Below are 14240 nucleotides of genomic sequence, written 5' to 3'. Positions count from 1 at the left end.
ATTCTCCTTCAGTAAGGTCTAGGTCAATGCTCTCCAGTAGAACCTTCTGCAATGGTGTGTTTTACATTTGCAATGTCCAACATGGCAGCCACTAACCATTTGTGGCTATTTTAGCACTTGAAATGTAGCTAGTGGAACTGAAGAACTAAATTATTAATTAAATTTAAACAGCCACATATGGCTAGTGACAACATTAAACAAATCAAGTATAGATTCTAACCAAATTGCTATTCATTTCATTGCTCTTCCCACAAAACAGTTAATTATGAGGGGCCCATCTTGTGGGGGGAAGTGTTTCCTGATTATAATGCCCGACCATGGGCTAGTCCAAGGGCGTGGATCACTCACCAGCAATAAAAGCACATAGTAGAAACAGCAGTTTCAGGCCGGGCATGGTGGCTCATGCCTGTGATCCCAGCACTTTGGGAGGCTGAGGTGGGCAGATCACCTGAGTTCAAGAGTTCAAGACCAGCCTGGCCAATGTGGTAAAATCCCGTTTCTACTAAAAATACAAAAATTAGCTGGGCCTGGTGGCGGGCATCTGTAATCCCAGCTACTAGGGAGGCTGACGCAGGAGAATCGCTTGAACCCAGGAGGTGAAGGTTGCAGTGAGCTGAGATCGTGCCACTGCACTCCACCTGGGAGACAAAAGCGGAACTCAACCTCGGACAAAAAAAAAAAAAAGAAAAGAAAAAGCAAAAACAGTTTTCACTGACAAGGGGACTCCACAATATGAAACCGAAGAGCTCACTGCCACAGCTAACTGTCCCCAGGACCCTGCAGTGTGCACACTGCTGTGCTAGACGCTCCTCGTGCATAATCACATCTACTCTTACTTTCTTCATTTTGCAGATCAGAAAACAGATTAAACAAGAGAAACTGGCGTGCCCAAGGTCACATTACTAGAAGCAGGGAAACTGGGATTCCAACCCCTTACAAAACTCCAGAGCCTGCACTTTTTTTTTTTTTTTTTTTGAGACAGAGTCTCGCTTTGTCGCCCATGCCGGAGTTCAGTGGCGCAATCTCGGCTCACTGCAAGCTCCGCCTCCCAGGTTCATGCTATTCTCCTGCCTCAGTCTCCAGAGTAGCTGGGACTACAGGTGCCCACCACAACGCCCGGCTAATTTTTTGCATTTTTTCGTAGAGACAGGGTTTCACCGTGTTAGCCAGGATGGTCTCGATCTCCTGACCTCGTGATCCACCCGCCTCGGCCTCCCAAAGTGCTGGGATTACAGGCGTAAGCCACCGTGCCCGGCCTCAGAGCCTGCACTCTTAACTCTGATGCTGCACTGCCTTTAGCAGCCAGCGGCATTTGACAAAATACAATCTACTTTTAATGTAACAAGCAAAAAGGAGAGAACACAGTGTGAATAATGCACAAGGTCATTAACATTTGGTTTAGAAAAAACAGTAAAACTTTATTCTTTGATAACAACGTCTCTCCTAAAAATATCTAGCTTTATGCACAGTGGCGTTCAATTCGTGCTCCATTGAAAGTCCCAAGTGAGATTTCATTTGAAGAAAGAATCTCACACATACTGGAAATAAATGTTTCAAAATCATGGAGTTGGAAAATCACCACTTTACTGACAGCAAAAGATAGCAAAATGTACTGGATAGCTAAGATCAGCCAGACCACATTTTAAATAACTCCCACAGAGAAGTGAAATACACAGATTTCAAGGGTTTGTAATATTAAGAAGCATATTTAAAAATGCAGGATTCAATCACACACCAACCTTCTTGCAGTTGTTGCAACTGCCTCTTGAGAGAAGCCAGTTTGTCCTGATACATCCTATAAAAAAAGAAGTCACACTAACAGATAAAAACATTCAGTACTCAATTCCAAAATAACCTACTCACAGAAATTAGCTGGGCTGTTATGGGAAGGTCATTAATGTCCTTCAGGGAAGAGAGGAAAGTCAAGTCTGCTTGCTGGCTTAAAATGCACCAGCAGCCACAGGGATCAGAAAGGAACAAGAAAGAACCCTGTGTTCCTCAATCTTATTCTAATTTTGTAGATTCTCCCATGTTATCCCATCTTTAGAGAATCCGTCTAAAACTTGCACGATAGCAGATTTTAATAAATAAGTGACAATGATAAACAGGCAAGCACACAATGTAGAAATGGCATTAAACACAACTCTTACATCGACTCTACAATTAGATTGTAAGTTACAAAAGAGTAAGATTATGCCTTCAGCATGTTTTTCTATGCAGATAGGCTTAGCAATGTGAGAACTAAGTCAATAAACCTTCACATCATTTTTTAAAGTACTACTCTTTTAGGATCAGAGAAAAAATAGTAATTCAGAAAGAAAAGTTAAAAGGCAGAATTTACTTGCAGCCCCAGCTGGATGGGAATACACAGCACACACGAAGCAAAAGCATTTGGCATGTTAGTTTTTTCCTCTCACACCTAATGCATTATAGGTAGTCATAACTTCAGCAAGTCGATTTGAAGGTGGGTTCCACATATAAATCACATTTCAGCGAATATTTTTGCTTCTACCTGAAAAACACCCCCAATTTAACAGTGATAAAAACAAGATTTGTGATCTGAAAGAACACTGTCCAACATATAACATGCACAATAACCTTTTGGTATATGTGCTGCTGAAGTGAGCACATAGGCGTTATAACCTTTTCAGTGCTCAAATAAGGGCTGCAAATACAACCCAACCCTCTGTAAGGGGAGGAGAGTAGGCAGAATTTGAGACTCACACATGTCTGACCCTTTTAGGGCAAATTCTGATGCACTTTCGATTTCACCTTGAATTATACAAGGTATTCCATTTTAACTGAAATTATTTTCTACATCATCAAATACTAAGGCAGGCCAGGCGAGGTGGCTCACACCTGTAATCCCAGCACTTTAGGAGGCTGAGGCGGGTGGATCACTTGAGGTCAGGAGTTCGAGACCAACCTGGCCAACATGGTGAAACCCTGTCTCTACTTAAAAAAAAAAAAAAAAAAACAAAAATTAGCTAGACGTGGTGGTGGGAGCCTGTAATCCCAGCTACTTGGGAGGCTGAGGCAGAACAATAGCTTGAACCCAGGGGTTGGAGGTTGCAGTGAGCCAAGATCATGCCACTGCACTCCAGCCTGGGCGACAGAGCAAGACCCAGTCTCAAAAAAAAAAAAAAAAAAAAAACGGCTGGGCATGTTGGCTCATTCTTGTAATCCTAGCACTCCAGGAGGCCGAAACAGGAGGAATGCTTGAGCTCAGGCATTCGAGACCAGCCTGGGCAACACAGTGAGACCTTGTTTCTACTAAAAATTTTAAAAATCAGCTGGGCGTGGTGGCATGTGCTGATTGGAAGGCTTGTCCCAGCTACTTGGAAGGCTGAGGTGGGAGGATCAATGGATTGAGCCCCAGAGGTTGAGACTGCAGTGAGCTGCTATCACGCCACTGCACTCCAGCCCAGGCAACAAAACAAGATACTGTCTCAAAAAAAAGTGGCCCAGCACGATGGCTCAGGCCTGTAATCTCAACACGATGGGAGGCTGAGGCAGACAGATCACCTGAGGTCAGGAGTTCCAGCCTGCCCAACATGGTAAAACCCTGTCTCTACTAAAAATTAAAAATAAAAAAAAAATTCAGCCAGGCGTGGTGGCACATGCCTGTAGTCCCAGCTACTCAGGAGGCTTAGCCACGACAATCACTTGAACTCAGGAGGTGGAGGTTGCAGCGAGCCAAGATCATGCCATTGCACTCCGGCCTGGGTGACAGAGTGAGACTCTGTTTCAAAAAAAAAAAAAAAAGCAATCCGTCTTTATTCAGCACTGGTTAGACCTAGCTGAATTACCCCTTTGAGTTCCAAAGCACAAAAACAATGCGAGAATCCAGAGGATGGCCACAAAACATTTGCAAAAAGGACCTAAAGGGAAAGGAATGTGATCATCTTGTTAAAAGGTAAAGAACTTTAAAAACCTAACACATTCAACAAATATATATATTAAATATACCTTATACCGTTTTCCATCTGGGTGTATGCTAAAAGTGAGTGAGGTTTTCATTTCTCTGAATCTGTTTGGCTGTGGCTCTGTCTGAAGACAATGAGAAGGCTTGGGTGAGAGCACGTGCAAACGTGGACAGAGCACTGGCCTGAGAGTCAGCATGAGGCCAGGCAGGGTTGCTCATGCCTGTAATCCCAGCACTTTGGGAGACCAAAGCGGGTGGATCACCTGAGGTCAAGAGTTTTGACACCAGCCTGGCCAACATGGAGAAACCCTGTCTCTATTAAAAATATGAAAATTATTAGCCAGGCGTGGTGGCATGTGCCTGTAGTCCTTGCTACTCGGGAGGCTGAGGCAGAATTGCTTAAGCCCAGGAGGCAGAGGCTGCAGTGAGCCGAGATCACGCCACTGCACTCCAGCCTGGGCAACAAAGCGACACTCCGTCTCCACAAAAAATAAATAAATAAATACAAAAATTAGCCGGGCGTGGTGGTGCATGCCTGTAATCCCAGCTACTTGGGAGGCTGAGGCAGAAGAATAACTTGAACCTGGGAGGTGGAGGTTGCGGTGAGCCAAGACTGCACCACTGCACTCCAGCCTAGGCGACTGAACGAGACTCCGTCTCAAAAAAAATTAAATAAAAATAAATAAATAAATAAATAAGAGTCAGCAGCCTGCTTTTCAATCGTGGCTTCTCTGAGCTCTCCAGGCCTCTGGCACCTTGTTTAGCACATTAGTGCAGTGAGTTCACACTCACCTGAGAACCCAGTTGCTTCAAGACACCAATTACCCTCTCTGTGCATTAGTTTGCCCATTAAAAAAGAAAAAGAAAAAAAAAAAAGGCCAGGCGCAGTGGCTCACGCCTGTAATCCCAGCACTTTAGGAGGCCAAGGTGGGCAGATCACGAGCTCAGGAGTTCGAGACCAGCCTGGCCAACACGGTGAAACCCCGTCTCTACTAAAAATACAAAAATTAGCTGAGCATGGTGGTGTGAGCCTGTAATCCCAGCTACTCAGGAGAATCATTTGAACCCAGGAGGCGGAGGTTGCAGTGAGCCAAGATCCTGCCACTGCACTCCAGTCTGGGCAACAGAGCAAGGCCCTGTCTCAAGGAAAAAAAAGAGTAAGTGGTAAAAGGTCCTCTCCTGTTGTACAGCATCATTCCCTCCCCTGTGTCCATTGCCCTCAAGACTCTTTCTAGAGAGTACTCAACAGAGTCTTATAACGGGAAGACTGATTAAATGTAATTAATTTAAAGTGGAGAAATTGCAAACATACATGGTCTGTGGAAGCGCTATGGTCAAAATCATACGCACAGGTCACTACAGATTAAGTATCCCTTATCTGAAATGCTTGGGATCAGAAGTGTTTTGGATTTTTTCAAATTTTAGATTATTTGCAATATACTTACCAGCTGAGCATCCCAAATCCAAAAATCTGAAATCTGAAATAGTGCAATGAGCATTTCCTTTGAGCATCATGCTGGCACTCAGGAAGTTTTAGATTTTGGAGCATTTGAGATTTCAGATTTGGGATGCTTAATATATATAAAGATGTTGTTGTCAATTCTATGTGCCAAAAAGACATAGGCAAATCATACTCACTGTTCCTTCATTTCTACATAGTCTTCTTCATCATGCTTTGCCAGGTCAGTTTCACTAGCATCCTCAGTGTCTGAATAAATTTAGGAAAGAGGGGCTAGTTAAAATCATAATTCAGAGTTGGCGTCACCTGACACAGAATAGGCACTCAATAAACTCCTGTAAAATCAATTTCTATTCAATGCAGGCTTGCACAAAGCCATCAGTGAAAAACATTACACACAGTTAGTAGGCCACCCCTATCTGCAAACATGAAACCTGTGGACATGGAAGGCCAATGCAAAGAATTTGAGTATTCTCAGGTTGTGGTATCCATGAAGTTCTAGAACCAGTCCCCCATGGATACCGAGGGACAGCCAGCCGCACTTCAGAAAAGAAAAGGCCATTTCCAACTCATGGTCAGATTTATGCAAAAAGCTTGCCTTTACCTGAAATGCAGCCACAGAATAGGGTGTCTCAAGCACAGGCAGTTATGGTGAAGGCTGCTACTTCTGCAGAAACAACAATGCTGGCAACTCAAGAAAGGAGATGCAGGTGTAAGACTAGACACTGCGGGCAGTCAAGCCTCACTCACTGCTCCAGAAAAAAACTAGTATGTACATTCTCTCCTGATACATACCCAGTTGGAACCCTTCGCACATTTTACATCAGGATACACAGTTGTCCCTCAGTATCCATGGCAGAATGGTTCCTGCACCTCCCTTGGATACCAAAATCCTCAGCTGCTCAAGTCTCTGACAAAATGACATAGTATTTGCATATAACCTACGCACATCTTCCAGTATACTTTTTTTTTAATGAGACACAGTCTCACTCTGTCGCCCAGGCTGGAGTGCAGTGGCACAATCTCGGCTAACTGCAACCTCCACCTCCTGGGTTCAAGCGAGTCTCCTGCCTCAGCTTCCCAAATAGCTGGGATTACAGGGGTGCACCACCACACCCGGCTACTTTTTGTATTTTTAGTAGAGATGGGGTTTCGCCACTCTGGCCAGGCTGGTTTCGAACTCCTGGCCTCAAGTGAACCATCTACTTTGGCCTCCCAAAGTGCTGGGATTACAGGCATGAGCCACTGCGCCAGGCCAACAGTACACTTTAAATCATCTCTAGATTACTTAGCATATCCAGGCCAGGCATGGCAGCTCATGTCTGTAATCCCAGCACTTTGGAAGGCCAAAGCAGGAGAATCACCAGAGGACAAGAGTTCCAGACCAGCCTGGCCAACGTGGTGAAACCCCATCTCTACAAAAAACACAAAAATTAGGGCCAGGTGCAGTGGCTCACGCCTGTAATCCCAGCACTTTGGGAGGCCAAGGCAGGTAGGTGGCTCACCTGAGGTCGGAAGTTCGAGACCAGACTGACCAGCATGGAGAAACCCTGTCTCTACTAAAAATACAAAATTAGCTGGGGGTGGCAGTGCATGCCTGTAATCCCAGCTACTCGGGAGGCTGAGGCAGGAGAATCGCTTGAACTCGGGAGGCAGAGGTTGCGGTGAGCCGAGATCACGCCATTGCACTCCACCCTGGGCAACAAGAGCAAAACTCCGTCTCAAAAAAAAATAAAATAAACAAAACAATAAATAAAACCACAAAAATTAGCCGGGCATGGTGGCAGGTGCCTACAATCCCAACTACTCTGGAGGCTGAGGCAGGAGAACTGCTTGAACCCAGGAGATGGAAGTTACAGTCAGCTGAGATCGCGACACTGCACACCAGCCTGGGTGAGAGAGTGAGACTCCATCTTAAAAAAAAAAAAAAAAAAAAGATCACTTACAATATCCAATAAAACGTAAATACTATGTAAGTAGTTGTTACCCTATACTGTTTAGGAATAACAAAAAAAAAGTCTGCACATGTTCAGTACAGATCCAATTTTTTTCCTGAATATTTTTGAGCTGCGCTTGGTTGAATTCACAGATGCAGAACCCACAGATATGCAGAGCCAACTGTATACAATAAAAAAGGGGAATCTGACACAAATAATTAAATATTTTCCAAGTTACAACTAAAGGGAACAAGGAGGAGGCCAGATGATCAAACGAAAACTGTTTCAGAACATCTTAAACATTGTTCTTAGAACAAGCTAATGGCTGGGGTGTCTACAAAATTTTAATAGCCCCTATACTGGAAGGAAAAAAAACTCAATTTTGGTTCCACAGCGCCCCCTCGTGGGTATGAGATGCAGTGCAAGTGCTTCACATTCAAAATCTCTGGTTAAGCCGTGTCTTCTCATGGAGCTAAACCGAATGCAGTCCTTCAACTTTCTATGTCATGCATACGCAGCTGTCTTTTGTAAGGCTGTTGCAGATTCAATTCCCCACAGACCCTTCTCCCCTCCTTCAGCCAAGAGGCCTTCCCTGAGTTCCTGTCATGGTCAGCCACATTACTTGGCACTCGGGAAACTCAGATGAATAAAACGTAGGCCCCATTCCAAACAGTTGGTCTAGCTTTTGCTCCACGGCCCGATTTTGTCCCAGAATATTCCACTCATATATCGGTCTCTCTTTATTTCCTATTTCTCCTCCCTTTATCTCTCACATTTCATCACCTTCCTCCTCCTCCATCCCTCCAAAATAGCGTTCCTCACACTTGCCAAATTATAAAGCCCAGTTTGAAAAGCAAGGCTCTGAGACGCTGTCATGACAGTGTAAAGAGCATGGGACTGAAAACACAACACCTGGGGACCATTAGGCAAATCCTTCCCTCTCTTACCTGTTTCCGGGAGGGGGGCGGGTGGGGAGAACATTTACGGAGTATTTACAGTAGCAGGCCAAGTACTTTATGCGCATGTCATTTAATCCCTATACCGACCCTAGGAAGTGCTTTCTAGGGCAGGTGTGGGAATTAAACAGCTCCATTACAGTTGGGTAAATCGAGGCTGGAAAACTTAAGTTTACAAAGCTGAGTTAAGTGACAAAGCCAAATTTAAACCTGTATCTGGCTGGTTCTAGGTCCCTTTCCTTTAACCAACCTGAGTTCTCAATAGCGTACTACCTCAAGTATAGCTGACTAATGCATTTCGGGGGTGGGGAGGGGCAACTTTGGACTCTGATGCTCTCAGACACAAAAAAGGGGCGAACTACACTCGGTGTATTCAGTAAATGAGTTTCTAATTCCTGCTAGTGAAGATGTGAGGTTCAATCAGAAACAGCTGGGGAGGACGGGGTCTTAAAGGGACCCCCAGCATGACAACATCTAAGTCCGCTGTCCCCATCACAGTCGAGTGTAACGCACCCAGGGCTTCCCCGCTACTCCAGCATGGACGGGGATAACTTCCCCGAGCCCCGCAACTCCCGGCGGCTCCTCCACGCAGCCCCAGGCCCCGGAGGCCGCCCCGCCCCTCTCCCGAACAGCCCCACCCCCTCCCCCAGCGGTCCCACCTCCGCTCCGGGCGACCGGGCGAGCGGCAGGACTCACCTTCGTCTGACTCGCGGCCCCGACAGCTGCGCTCGTCCTCCTCGGCGCTCTCCAGCTCTTCGTCCTCCTCGGGGTAGTACTCGGGGGCCGGCGGCGCTCCAGCCTGGGCTGGGGCCGGGGCCAGCAGCCCCGCGGCACTCATGTCGCCACTGACCGCAGCTGAGCGTGACCCACGGACACCGCGGCCACCCGCGCTCGGTACTCGCCGTCTGCCTAGCAGTGTCCGTGGCAGCCCCCAACTCGAGGAGCGGCAGCCACGGCGACCCCTTCCCCGTCTCCGCCGAGCTCCGCCCCCCGCGCCCGCGCTCGGCAACGGGGGCCTCGCGCCGCGAGCGACTTCCGGGTCGAGAGCTGCCCGACAACGGCCTGATTCCGCCATCCTTGGGGGAGTGGAGATGCCGCTGGACGCCCCCGTCGCCACAGCCTCAGCCCTTTCATCGCCGTCTTAAAAACCTCAACGTACAGTGGGGGAGGGGCGGAGCCAGGTTCGCTAGAGTCAGGCAAATCTACGGGCAGGCCCAGCAGCGGTCAGGACCCCGAGGCTCGCAGGCGACTTCCGGAGACAGCCGCCAGGCGGCGCCTGGAGCTAGAACTAAAGCGGTGATCGTTAGCGACCTAGGGGCGGAGGGTTTGAAGGGCCCTTGGCAGGTGGAGGTGGTCTCTAATTTAAGCAGGGGAACGACGCGACCTGCCCCCTTATTAGGTCGGAAAACCTAGACATCCAGAGTGTGCGTGATCATGCAGCCTGGCTCCTCCTGTGACTAGTTAGAGCTTTATTAAGAGCTAAAAGACAAGGATGCTGATATTCCATCCTGGGGACAGCAAAATAGTATTTTCCCAGCCCTTAGGAATCCTTTCTGTTTGTGTAAGGTTTATTCGGTAAGATGTTCCCCCGGTTTTACAAATGAGAAACGAGCTGTCGTTTGCCTAAAAAAAAATAGTAACGTCCAGTCTGATGTTTTAGACTCCGAGACCCAGGCCCTCCGCGGTACAGCTGCCTTGAATATTAATTTTTTAAAAGGTGCTTTTGCTTAATCCAACAGCTTGCTCTGAGCTCTCAACTGAAGAAGGGGAGAATTTGCCTACCAGAAGTTATTTGGCCAAGGCCCACGAGGAAGCTTAAAAAACAGGAGAGCTGAGTATCTGCAAGAATTAATTTGTGCGATTCCCTCTGAGTAGAAGAGGGACACGGTGCTGTAAGGTTTGCTGAACGAATAGATTTAAGGTGACCCTTTAGCTAAGAGCAGTGTGGTCTAGTTGTGTGTAGCGAGAAAAAAGGGTAAGGTTTTTAATGGTTTATCCAAAGTAGCCCCACTTTTATGTTCCACCCGAGTCTCCGTAGGAAACGCAACCAGTAGTGAAAATGAACACAGATGTGAAAACCAGGGTGGAACCGAATATTCCCATTCTCAGACCTTTTGTGATCAAATTTATCTCTGAATTGGCCCCTATGGACTCTTCTAAAAATGAAACGTTATTCTCATCCCACTTATTTTGACATTTATTTACTACCTTGTTTTAATTAAAATCTTGGCTCTATTTGTAAGGGATTTTTTCTCCCAACAAAACTAAAGAATTTCCAGAATGGAATGCTAAGATGTCTTTCCAGGAGTTCCGAGATCTTTTGAAGTGCCTTCTAAATAAGAATCATTCTCAGATCGCACCGTAGGTCTGCCATCTATATTTAAACTAGGATTTCAGAACTGTCTCTTGTCCAAAAGATGAAGTCATTTTCTTTATTTGTGCTGTTGGAGAACATCTAAATTACTTGCAATCAACTATATTGAGTAACTTGCGTTCCTGTCAGTAGCGATAATCGTAGTGCAGAAAAAGCAAAGATTTTAGAAATCAAGAGTTCATTGATACAATTAATTTTTATTTCGTTGCTAAATGGTTTCCTTTCAAGACGCTGAGATTTTTATCCTGCTTATGTTTTACTGCTATCTTCTTGACTGCAAACAGCATCTGTTAATGGTCATGCATTTCTTTTTTATATGTAATGAATAGACACAACTGAGCACTTGGGTTATGAAAACTTACCCCATTGTTTTCTGTCCAGATTGCCAGCTGCAGAACTAAAAAATGCTCTTTAGTGAAGGTGGACTTACTCAAAAAAATTCTCTTATGGCTTTAGTCTTACCCAACCTTTAGATTTATTTAATATGATTTTGGACAGTCGCTATACTCCTGTAAAAATCAAGTTCCCTCAAAACCAAGTTTTACCACCTTGAAATCTTTTTCTGTATCCCTTCTCAAAATGGTACTCAGCCACACCGCTCAGGAACTCGACTTGACTTGAAATGAAGTCCTGCCAGCCCCATGTCCACTTCTTTGCTTCCAAGCCTTCTCTGCCTACCCTAACACCCAAACTGAAACTTTAAAGGGGGACATCACAATTGGAATGGAGTATGATTCTTTTTTTTTCTTTCTTTTTTTGAGACGGAGTTTTGCTCTTTCACCCAGGCTGGAGAGAAGTGGTGCGATCTCGACTCACTGCAACCTCCGCCTCCGGGTTCAAGCGATTCTCCTGCCTCAGCCTTTCGAGTAGCTGGGATTACAGGTGCGTGCCACCACGCCCGGATAATTTTTGTATTTTTCGTACAGACAGGATTTCACCATGTTGGCCAGGCAGGTCTGGAACTCTTGACCTCAGGTGATGAATGGAGTATGATTCTTAAAACACTAGAAGAAACATGTATACTGTTTAGAACACAAACACATTTTGTCAGCTGGAGTTAAAAAGTTAACAATCGAGGGTTCTCTGAGAACTAAGGCCTGTATACATCTGACAAAACTTAGGATCAAAATGTGTTCCTGAAACGAAACAATTTATTCATAAAATGCTAAATTCTAAAGTCCACAAACTTACTTTTGGGGTTAAGAGTAAGGAAAGCAGTTTTCTGTTTCCGGTGTTGATTTGATCAGCATATCCAGTTTCACAAAAATAACACAAATGGGTCTTAGTGATGCACTTTCACCCCTGGCAGGCACTATCCTTTAGCGTGGATCAAGAGGAGTGTCTGATTATCACATGTCAAACTTGAGTCAAAGCTCGTTATCCTTTGGCCACACGTTCACATAGAATCATTAAAACCTGTGGCCCTGGAAAAAGGTTATATTGAATAGGTTTGCTGAACCCTTGTTAAGCTAATAATAGGGTTCCCCAACTACAGTCTTCCTACTGTCATAAAAACCTACAAACTGAAAATTTCTAAAGCTTTGTCCTTGCACCTATCAAAATGTGCCCCGCATTGAACGCTTAGTTGGGCAAAGTATGCACCTAGTACTGTATATGGATTTTTTTTTCCCCAACGGTATCAAACTGACGGCTGCTGAACTCAATTCAAGGAGAAGCAACTCCCTTGCAAGAGATTTTAAAAAGAAATGGTTTAAATCCAGGAAATTTTTACAAATCCTGGGCAAATAAATGCTGTATTAGTTCATGGCAGAATTACTAAGAAAGCTGTGCAAGGTCTAGCGAGAGACTGGGGTCCTCCCCAAAGGCTCTAACATGGTGGTCCCTGGGAATCTCCCAAGAAAAGTAAAGGCGTGGGGAGAAGTGCCATGAACTTTGACCGGAGAGCAGCACAAACAAGACTGACCGCACCCCAGGCGGGCCCGTGGGTTACTAAAGTTGCAAGGTCTTCCGCGTCTGAGGAGACCCCGCCCTGCCCTGTCCCGCCCACCGACAACTCCGCCAATCCTCGGGCTCCATCGACCGCTCGGCTTCCCAGGCTCCATAAATCAAATACCTATATACGGCCCCGGCCCTGTGCCCCGCGATCAGGGAAGGTCAGTAGAGAGCCTATTGGAGCCGAGCTTGGGGCGTGGTCCGGGGCAGGGGGCGGGCGGACTGAGACGGTGGGGCGGGGCGTGCTCGGCGCAGTCGGGTGCGATTGGCCACCCCTGGCAGGAGCCGCACCTCGGACAGCAGCAGCGGCGGCGGCCGCGGGAGGGTCCTTGTGGCGCCGGGCGGCGGGGTCCTGCGTGGAGAGTGGGACGCAACGCGGAGACCGCGAGCAGAGGCTGCGCACAGCCGGATCCGGCACTCAGCGACCGGACCCAAGGATCCGCCGGGGAACAAGCCACAGGAGAGCGACTCAGGAACAAGTGTGGGAGAGGAAGCGGCGGCGGCGGCGCCGGGCCCGGGGGTGGTGACAGCAGGTCTGAGGTGAGAGCACCGGGGCGCGGGGCGTGACAGTGGGAGCCGAGGCGGCGGGACCCCAGGCGGAGTGAGGGGAGTTGCGGGAGCGGGCTCGACAGTGCAGACTGTAGAGAGGAGACCCCGGGAGGGACCGGGACAGCGGGTGAGGAGAGGGGACTCCGAGAGGGACCGAGACTGAAAGTCTGAGGGGAGGGGTCTCCAAGAGGGGCCGGGACAGTGCGCATGAAAGGAAGGGACCCGGAGAGGGGCTGGGGTAGTGGGGTGAGGGGTGGGTGCCTCATGAGGCACTAGGATAGGGGGATAAGGGGAGGGGTCCCCTGAGGGACCAGGTCCCAGAAAAGATCCGGGACAGCGGGGAGAGGGGAAGGGTCCCCGAGAGGGGCCGGCACTGAGAGTTTGAGAGATGGGGACCCCGAGAGGGGCTGGGACAGCACCCGAGGTGAGGGGAGGGGACCCAGAGACGATCCGGGACAGAGTAAAGAGAGGGGACCGGTCAGGGGATGTGAAGACAGGGGACCCCCAGAGGGCTTAGAACAGAGTGTGAGAAGACCCCAGGAAGGGCCAGGACAGCGGGAGAAGAGGAGGGGTCCCGGAAGGGAGCTGGGCTGAGACAGCGGAGCTGAAAGCAGGACACCTAGAGAGAGGCCGGGACAGCGGGTGGGAGCAGGGTGACCCCGAGAGGGGCCAGGACAGCGGGGTGAGAGGAGGGGACCCCCAGAGGGCTCGGGACAGCGCATGCGAGCGTGGGACTCCGAGAGGGGCTTTGAGCATCGGGTGCAGGCGCGGAGCCCGAGGGAGGAGCGGTGCTCCATGGGTGCGGGTCGGGCCCTCAGTCACATAGCGGGGGCCCGGCGTGAGCAGCGAGGGAGCGGGCGGGGGGTCGCGCACGCTGAGTTGCGGGAGCCCCCCCAAGAACGGCTGCGGCGGGGAGCCTGGGTCGCGGTCGCGGCGTCGGACAGATAGGAACCGGCGGCAGCGCAGATGAGTGGAGCGGGGAGGTGGTCCCAGGGTCTGGCATCAGCGACCTCCCTGAGGGTGGAGTGTGAGCCCCCAGGACTCCGGGGGGACTCCGGAGTCGGATTATGTAATGAAACATCTCCGA

The 14240-nt window shown here is 48.3% G+C and overlaps 2 protein-coding genes across 3 annotated transcripts in view; one reads left to right on the top strand and one right to left on the bottom strand.

Annotated features, from left to right (window-relative positions):
- Positions 1 to 9250, bottom strand: part of SUDS3 (SDS3 homolog, SIN3A corepressor complex component) — a 41240-nt gene extending 31990 nt beyond the window's left edge. The window contains 3 exon segments of the mRNA NM_001132069.1: positions 1740 to 1795; positions 5564 to 5633; positions 8974 to 9250. Coding sequence (NP_001125541.1) covers positions 1740 to 1795; positions 5564 to 5633; positions 8974 to 9115 — 268 coding nt within the window. The 5' untranslated portion in view covers positions 9116 to 9250.
- Positions 9251 to 12899: 3649 nt separating this feature from the next.
- The window catches only part of TAOK3 (TAO kinase 3), a 223201-nt gene continuing 221860 nt past the window's right edge, over positions 12900 to 14240 (top strand). The window contains 1 exon segment of one of the 2 annotated variants that reach the window (NM_001133509.2): positions 12900 to 13144. The gene's annotated coding sequence lies outside the window, so the exon portion shown is untranslated. 2 annotated transcript variants of the gene reach the window in all.

This window comes from Pongo abelii, chromosome 10 (genome assembly GCF_028885655.2).
Source record: "Pongo abelii isolate AG06213 chromosome 10, NHGRI_mPonAbe1-v2.0_pri, whole genome shotgun sequence".
Taxonomy (NCBI): Eukaryota; Metazoa; Chordata; class Mammalia; order Primates; family Hominidae; genus Pongo; species Pongo abelii.
This window is presented reverse-complemented; position numbering and strand designations above follow the sequence as displayed.